This window comes from Numenius arquata, chromosome 23 (genome assembly GCF_964106895.1).
Source record: "Numenius arquata chromosome 23, bNumArq3.hap1.1, whole genome shotgun sequence".
Classification (NCBI taxonomy): domain Eukaryota; kingdom Metazoa; phylum Chordata; class Aves; order Charadriiformes; family Scolopacidae; genus Numenius; species Numenius arquata.
The window spans coordinates 7,529,078-7,538,014 of record NC_133598.1 but is presented as its reverse complement, the minus strand read 5'-3'; the positions used below and the strand labels follow the sequence as shown (position 1 = coordinate 7,538,014).

The following is an 8,937-nucleotide window of genomic DNA, read 5'->3' as shown; positions in this document are numbered from 1 at the left end:
AGCAGAACAGGCGCAGCAGAAATTAAGTGAATGAGACAAGCATGAGTGCAATTAGGACAGACCTTTTAAACGCTGCGACGAGAGCCGGGACAGGGAGCCTCAGTCTAATCAAAGCAACAGCAGTTCCTTTTTTTAAGACAAGGGAGACTTTTGGGATACTTTGTCCACATAATGTTCCAATTTTAGCTCTTCATCCCGGGATGCGATTGCATTAAAAATACCCGGGGAGGGGGAGGATGCCAAGGGCACCCAGGGATCTGCCTCTGCTGGCGCGTCCCCACCAGCGCTCCACGTGTCCTGCTGTGTCCCCAAGGCCCTGTTTCACATTCCCGATGCTGATGGTCTCCCAGATCTACTTTCCGGCTGCTCTGCTAATGGTTATTCTGGTAAAGGCCCTCTCCTCAGGGTCCCGTGGGGCTCCCTGCCATCCGAGTGCAACTGGGCATCGATCGCTGCCGGTTCTGGGGAATGACCACACGTGGGGTAGTTGGGGGCATCTCTGCTGCTGAGCTCCTCGCTCTCGGTGGGGGCAGACCCTCCTGCTGCTGCACCGACAGGAGCATTAATTTACTTTAATGTAAAGTTCCTTTTATTTAAGCTGCTTATTAACTGGTCAAGCAGGAGTTTAAGGCTCTTATTGCTGACATTTTTGGCTAACTGTGCAGTAATTTAGGCTGGAAGAGACTGTTCGTGGTTGGTCCAACCTTCTGCCTGGTGCATGGGTTGCTTCAAGGTTGGGGCACGTTGGGCAGGTACTGGCCCATCCCCACCTGCGAGCCCCCTCCCTGGGCCAAAATGACGTTGATTCCTTCAGGAGATGGTGACAAGCGCTGCAGTGGGTGTGGGGTGGTGAGATCCCCCGGGGTGACACTGGGCTGGGTCACTCTCCATCCCTGCAGGTCCCAGCTTTTGCCATCGGCTCAATTAACAGCTTGTGGAAAAAATCTTCCGCTGCTTTTTGCTAAATATAACTTTTAAGGGGGGTGCTGACTCCTCCAGGGAGCTGGAAAGACTGAGACACATCTGGCACCTTGCAAGTGCCCAAACCCACCGAGGACGGGGCTCTCACTGCACGGGTGGGTGGGTGGGTGGGAGGGCACCCACACACCGCGGCGGGGGGTCCCCGCTGCTGCTCCCCGTCCCCGCAGAGCCGCCCCCTCCCGCCCCGCGGGTCCGGGCAGGGCTTTTCGGGATCCCCCACCCCCGTAGGGACCGCGGCTGCCCCGACTCCCCCCGCCCCGCTCCGGTTCGCGGGGACCGTCGCGGAGCGTCTGCGCCACCGCGGGGCCGCGGCCGGGGCTGCAGCGCCCGGAGCCCCCCCCCCGCCAGCGTCCAGGGTACTTGGATTTTGCTTATTTGTTTTTAATGCATGAAAACCCGCTTTATCTGCGCGGCTCCGGACGCTCCCCCCGCCTGCGGGGTGCTGGGCAGCCCCCACTGAACCCACCCACGCCGGGCTCGGTGCTGGGGAACCGGGGAGCAAGTCTTGGGGTGCTCAAGTTGCCGTCTCTTGTCTTTGGGGAGAAATTACAGGGCTTGTCCCAGAAAGGAGCCCATGGGAGCTCGGTCCCCTCCCGCAGCATCCATCCATCCATCCCACAGGGATGATGAGCTCCCGGTGGGTGCGGGACTGGTCTGTGTCTGAGGGGGTGCACAGGGTGTCCCCCCATTCGGAGCAGTGTCTGGGGCTGCTGGGTGAGGCTTTCCAGGACGGTGCTGCACCACGTCAGGCAGGGACGGTGACGGTGTTTCAGGCTGCCCATTGCATGGACCAAAGCCTCTGGTCTGGTCCCTGATGCCCGAGTGTGCAGAGATGGACCCCCGCGCGGTGCCTGCGCTGCCTTGACCAGACAGTGGGGACACCTCCAGACACCCCGTCCTGGCGGGTGGCCCCGGGGTGTCTCGGCGCAGGGTGCCCGGCTGCATTTGTAACCAGCAGCTGCCGGCTCTGAGGTGGTAACTGGATCGCAGGGCTCGGGTGACCTTCACGCCTCTCCAAGGCTCAGTTCGGGATGTCCCACCAGCTCCTGGTCCGGGGTCGCTCTGCGGGAGCTGGGTGGTGGGGACAGTGTGTCTGCGAGGTGCAGGCTGCAGGACGGCTGTCCCTGGCTGACCCCGGCCCCTGCCATGGGCAGCTCCTCCACGTGGTGTCCCAGTGCAGGTTGGGGACGTGCTGCCAATGGGGGTCGGTCCCGCAGACCCCGATGTTCAGGAGAAGGTTAACGCAGGCAAGAAGGTGCTTGAGGTGCCGGTCCCCCTCCTGCTGCAGTGGGGCCGGGCTGCGGGACAGCGGGGCAGCACACCAGCCCTTCCAGTCGAATCTCTTGCCTGCAGTGGGTTGCTGTCCCAGCTCTGCCTTGGGCTGAGCGGGAGTGAACAGAGCGGCTCTGACTGGCACGAGGAGTGTCTTCTGGTGCTAGAAACTTGGAAGAAGTGGGTTATTCCCTGCTCCAGCACTAACCTCCTGGGAATGCTGCTGCTCATGTCGCCTTGCCTAATGCAACTCCGTGCTCAGATGCAAACGCTGTTGCTCTTGCTTGGGGAGCCCCCCCCAGATCCAGTCTGGGCACCCCATAGATGTGGGACCGGTGCTGGCTTTCCTGACTCACCATCCCTCCCCGGTCCTGGTCCCTCTGTCCTCACGGCGAGTCTGTCCTTCTTCCCGCAGGCATGAAGCGACCCCTGAGCCCGTCCCACAACCCTGAGAGTGGCCTGCGGCTGGTGGAGGTGGCCAGTTGCCCGCCGGGCCAGCCCGAGCAGCGCATGAAGCGGGAGAAGAAGCACCAGTCGTTCACGCTCTGCGAGGTCTGCAACATCCAGCTCAACTCAGCCGCGCAGGCGCAGATCCACTACAACGGCAAGTCCCACCAGAAGCGCCTCAAGCAGCTCAACAAGGGGAAGATGCCAGCAGCGCAAGGTAGGAGCCCTCCCTCAGGTTGAGGTGGCCCAAAGGCTGCCCTCGCTCGGGGGCAGCTGCTCGGCTGGGCTCGGTGCGCTGGATCCAGGGCATGTTGGGGAACGCTGTGTTGTGTCCTCGGCGTCTGTCACTTGCTGGTTGTCTGAACTCCGGGGGGTCCCCCACCCCGCTGGCACTGATGGTCCCTCAAGTGGTTTTGGGGCCTGAGAGCCCATGGTGCTGCTGTGGACGGGTGGACGTGTGGGTCCTGCCCATGTGCGAGTGCGGTCGCTGGTTCTCTGTGTCTTCGTGAGCATCTTCTTGGGTTTCCGTAGGTGACTTGTGCAGATGGGATGAGCGCGTCCAGGGGTGGAGAGGCTGTTACTGGGTTACTGGCTGCTGCGGGACGGGAGCTGGTGTGCAGCAAGGACTGGTTTGCCCTCTGTGCCATCTGCTGGCATTTACCTGCGCGGGGCCCGCACAGCCGAGCGCTGCAGGTTTTCTACTGCGTCGAGGCAGGGAACCATGCCCAGAAATGTCACCCTGCGAGGACTGACCGGCTCTGTCCGAGCCGGGGTCTCGGGGGTGTTCAGCAGCAAACCCAGGGAATTGTCCTCCCTGGGGCTGGAGCAGACACTGCCCAGAGCCCCGTGTCCCCAGCCTGGGGGTCCCCCCAGACCCCACTGCCATCAGAGGGGGTGTCGCTGGCTGTGCACGCTGTGGCCGCTCCCCAGGGAGCGGCGGGGGCCAGGGGCAGCCTCCTTTGAGCTGTGCTGGGTGGCCAACTTGGCAACTGCCCTCCTTTCCTTACAGACTAATTACAAGTTGGGTTAATGAGCTGAGGTCTCCAAAGCACTTTGTAGCTGCTGGATGCCTGTATCTGGCGTGAGGGCGACGAGGAGCTGAGGGGATGGGGAGAGGGCAGGAATATGCTGGAATCCTGTAAATCGGCCTGTAAAATCCTGTAAATTGGGTGCCAGCCCCTCACTGCCCCTCTGCGACCCACAGCGTGCGGCCCCCCGGGAGCCGCTCTGCTGAGATGCAGTGAGGGGCTGGAGCCCCGTCCCAGCATTGTCAGGAAATGTTTGTTTAGTGACATCTGAAGGGCTGGCAAAGAGATCTGTGACACAAACAGCAGAGCAGCAGTGGGTTGCAGGGTGGTAAAACCCGCTGTGTGTGGCCCCCCAGCCCTGTTTTGTGGGACAGGTGGTCACAGCAGCATCCCATGCACGCACAGCATGATGCTCTCCAGGTACCGAGGCGGCCGTGGTGCTCGGTGCCGGTGCCTTCGCTGCTGGGCTCACTGGTGGCTCCTGGCACATCTGTGCTGGGGGGTCCTGGGTGCGAACCTGGACCCGTGCTCCCCTCCAGCACGTTCCATCCCACCAAACACCGAATTTCCTCAAAGGCAGGAAAGTGCTGATGGGACCAGGCTCACAGCTGGGTCGGGAGGATGCTCGTCCCCAGCAAAGCGAGAGGGTGGGCAGCCGGGCACTGCGGTCGGTGCCAGGGCTCCGGCTGCAGTGCTTGGGCCTTGGCACCCCCCCGGGAATCAGCCTGTATAAATACCTGCTCCTGCTAAAGACGGGGCAGGCTGGAGCCATAAATTCCTAGCGTGGCAATGGTCATCCGTGCGCCAGATCCTGCCCTGGTGGTTTTGTTTGAGCGAGGTCTGGGGTGTGCGAAGGAGCCCGTCTGTTTGTCATCATTTACTGACAGATGGAAATATCACCTGCTATTTTAATGGGGACAGGGCTCATAAATTCCCGCCTGCAGATTCCAGATTCTCCCCTTGGTCCGGGTTGGGGCTTAATGGGAAGGCTGTCCAGGGATGCGTTTCCTTCCCAGCCAAGGAGTCTCGGGGTGTGCTAGGGCGCTCTCTGTCCTCCTGCACCATCCCCGACCTCCGCCAGCACCCAGGGCCCCCGTTGCAGCCTGTGTCAGCTCCGCACGCTCTGCTCTGCCCTTCAAGGTGAAGCCGGCGTCTGCTTGCGCAGGGCTGCGATTTGCTGATGTGGGGAAATCTCAGACGGCATCTGCTCCCCTTGCCCCCCCAGACCCCCCCACGCTGCCCAGGCAGGATGCTGCTCCCGCCACAGCCTGCTCCGCTCCTCCGGAGCCGACCTTCTCCCCTACGCTTTTGTTCAAAAAATGTCATTTCCAGCTTTGTCACTGGCAACCTTTCCCAGTCTCCTGAGGCGTGAGCACGGGGGGGTGTTTGGGGGGGGCACGCGGCCGCGAATCACAAATTAGAGCTGGGAACAGGCTGACGCTATGCCCATGTCCCCACCAAGCCGGTCACTGAGCGTGCTGCTGGCACTGGCACCACGTCACCTGCGCTGGGAGGGGAGCTGGTCCCCCCCAAAGCCAACCATCCTGATAGGAGGGGGGGACCAGCCCTTTCTGCCTTGCCCAGGTAGGCTGAGGACAGGCGCTGGGAAAGCTGTTGGAGGGGGCAGGCAGGGCTGGGCAGAGCCTGGTAGCCCATCACACTCCTCTTGGAACCCTTCACTGGCCAAACCAGCACCTTTGGGTGCTGAGAAAAGGCAGCTCCCGTGGTCACTGCAGAGGTGGCCCCATCTCGGGCAGCCTGGTGTTTGCCCAGCACTTGCCCGGGCTGGTCCTGGCCAAGCTGCTGCCCTGGCAATGGGTTCAGCCCGGCACAACCCAGGGAGAGGGCAGCCTTGGGAGGAGAAGGGGTATTTATTAAAGACAATGGATTAAATTAAATAATCGAGTTAGACAAAAACGGGAGATTCCTCTGAGCTGGAGTCTCTGTCTCGCGCTGACATCTACAGCCACATCAAAGGCAGCTCTCGCAGACGCTGCTCGATCTTCCCCGTTCCCCCTCCGGCTTCTCTGATCAGTTATTTCTGCAAAGGCTGTAATCTCCTGCATTTTTGAGGAGCAAAGCCGTGGAGAGGCTTGGCTGGCAAACAGATGCGATAATCAGTATCATTACAATTTATTAGCTCTGTGCCAGAAAGACCCCCAACTTAAAAACAAATTATTGTTCATTAGGCGTTTTCTTGCAAGGCAAACCACAGATCTGTGTTGTCTCGTGCTGAATTGCGGTGCAGCAGCGATTAGACACGGGGTGTCCACAGATGAAAGATGTTTTCATGTTGCAGATGCCAGTTCAAATCCAACTGGGTCAAGAGTGATTTAATTACTGCCTGTGATTTTCGAGGGTGCCCAAGTGAGCTCACTTTGCTCTTGGTGTTCTCGTGTTCCCGCAACCAGGACCCGGACCCCCCTGTTCTGGTGCCAAAAGAGCAGAGAGAGCTGTGCCCCCCCCCAGCACAGGGGGCAGTGGCTGCAGGTACGATCTCCAGCGCGGTTTTTGTGCCGGTGCAAACTGCTGAGGGCAGGGGACAAGGGGACAAGGCTTTGCTGCTTCCCTCCCTCCTCCTGGGTGCCCCCAGGGGCAGCCCATCACCGGACTGGCTGAGCTGGAGCATTTCAGGAATTTACTCCCTTGCTGTCCCCTGCTCCCAAAAAAGGCCCTTCTGCCGGTGTCCCAAAGGAGTCACGGGGTGTAAAGAGCAGCTCGAGCTCCCTTGCTGCCGGAGCTGTGTCCCTGGGCCCTGTCAGCTCCCATCTCACTGAAATCCAGCAGGAAAGCGCTCCCCTCCCTGGGCAGACCCAAGCTGACAGCAGCACGGACCCCCTTGGCCGGCGCGGTGGGAAGGACACCCTGCCTGGCACAGGCCAGGAGGGTCCATCCGAGCCCACCTCAGTCCACCTTTCCCAGCTCTGGGGGCTGCTGGGCTGCTCCCCCAAACCCAGTGCCGAGGCTGGATGGGCAGGATTGGGCTAAAATGCCCGGATCCAGCTGTGCCCCGGTGCTCACCTGTGTCACAAGTTCTTCCTTTGCTCCTGATGCCCCCGTGGCTTTTCATACCCAGCCCCTCTGGGGGGCTGCCCGCTGCTGCCCCCTCCTCGGCAGCGCTGCACGGGGATAACGGCTCCTCGCAAAGGGAAAGATGCCCGTCTCCCCAATTAGCCGCTGAGCTGTCTGTCTGTGCGCGTTTGTGGAGCAGAAAGGTTTGAGATGAGCAGAGAAATCGCTGTGACAGCTTCAGCATCGCTGGGTCTGCGGCGGAGGGGACGGGCCCCCGGGAGGGGACGCGGGGACCCCACGGGAGCCTGTGCCACTCTGGGAGCCGGGGGGGCAGCGGGAGGTCTCTTGTGCCGCACGGGGGGGTGCCAGCTGGGGCTGATCTGGGTGCTGGGGGGAACCCACTCCCCTCAAACAGCTCCTCCATCGCAGCCCCCGGGGCCACACCGCGCCAAGGCTGGTTTATCCGGATGTAAGTGATGGGTTAAACAAGGGGGGACCCCAGAAGGGTCCCGGGGTGCTGTGGTGCTGAACAAAGCCTGTGGTCCCTGGGCATCACCCAGGTTGTCACTGGCCTGGGCCAGCTGCTCTTTGCTAGCAAAGGGGTATCCCCACAGCCTGTGGCACTGGCCAAGGAGCACAGGTTCATGGGGGGATCTGACAGCGATCACCGGCTGCTCCGTGATCCTGCTCCGTGATCCCACTCCCTGTGCCGGTGTCTCGGGGGTCGGCTGCAGGGAGGGTTCCCTCCTGCCTTCCCCTTGCTGCTCTCTGCTGTTGGAGCTCATCAGCTGTTAATTACCAAGAAAATGGGTGCCAATCTAATTTTTTTCAATTTCATGTTATGCACGGAATCCTTTAATTGTCTTTAATAAACAGGGCGATGCTCAGTGGCGCTTTGTCTGCAATAAAATCTAATGTATTGATTTAAACAATATGCAAACATGCGGGATTAGAGTCTAATTGGGGACTAATCAGGGTGCAACGGCCGCCTCGCCGGCTGGGCTGGGGTTGGGAGGTCCCCGAAGCTGGGACGGGCAGTGGGAAGGTGCCCGGCTCCTCTGGCCATGCCGTGTCCCTCGCTGGGAGCACCCGTCTGTGACCAGCCTGGGCAGCCTGCCGGGAGCCGCAGCGGCGATGCCACGGCGGGGAAAGGTGGCTTTTCTGGCTTCCTCCTGAATTCTTGCGGTGGTTTTGCTGCTCTCCTGCTTTTGGGTCTTTTTTGAGAAATTTGGCAGGGAGAGCGCAGGGTCGGGAGCTGTTTGCCCAGCACGGCCAGGCGGGCCCCTGAGCGTAACCTCGGCTGTCGGGATCAGTTATAAATATCGGGGGGAAAAACGAGCAGTTGGGAAGGTGACGGGGCAACGGCGGGTGGGGAAGGGCGGGCGTGGGGGTCTCAGCCCCTGCCAACCGGGGACACGGAGGCAGCGCATCGTGCCCCCCTGAACCTCCGATGAGCAGACCCTCACCCACCCCCTGTGTTAAAGCGTCTTTAATATCCAGCTGTGACCGTGTGGTGTCTGCCCGTGCGGCGACTGATAACCTCAAAGCCAAACGGTGGGGGGGTCCCTGTTTTCAGCTCCTGTACGTTCAGCGGGCGTTTAGCGAAGGACAAGCAGACGGAGTCCTGCTCGGTTGGCCTCGGCTGCTCCCTTCAGCTGCGAGCAAAGATGATTAAAAATAGCTTTTCAGATGAGATTTGAATAACCTGGAATCTCAGTGGGGGAAATTTAACGTTTTTTCACGTCTTAAAGATGTTTGCTGGGATCAAGTGTCATTTGAAGAAGCGCGGTTGTGTAATTGTCCATTTTCCTTCCCTCTGCTCATTCCCAGGATTCGCCCTTCCCTGTTGGGGCGCGGAGATGTCCTTCGGGGCTCCTGGGGGCAGCGACTTGGGGGGAGCAGCCGCCCTGCCCCAGCCCAGCTCTGGGGGGCGAGGGGGGAAGAGATTTACTCCCTCGCCGGGAACTGGCAGAAAAGCTCCGTTCCGCTGAATGAGCCTGTTATACTGAAAAAGCCATTTTGATACCCAAAAAGCCATTTCACGTGGGGAAAAGGGCCCGTGGGCTCCGTGCGAGCCCAAACCCTCCTCCCGGCACATCAGCCTCGTGCCGGCCCATTAATCTGGAGAGAACTGCTCCCTTTTTAAATCCTCTGAAAATACCCCATTAACTTGCTCTCCCTCTGAAAAGCCCAGCTA

General features: G+C 60.5%; 1 protein-coding gene across 1 annotated transcript in view; it reads left to right on the top strand.

The window, feature by feature from the left end:
- Positions 1-2,670: 2,670 nt before the first annotated feature.
- ZNF385C (zinc finger protein 385C) overlaps positions 2,671-8,937 on the top strand; it is a 43,170-nt gene continuing 36,903 nt past the window's right edge. The window contains exon 1 of the mRNA XM_074162784.1: positions 2,671-2,917. Coding sequence (XP_074018885.1) covers positions 2,671-2,917 — 247 coding nt within the window. The remainder of the gene's footprint in view (positions 2,918-8,937) is intronic.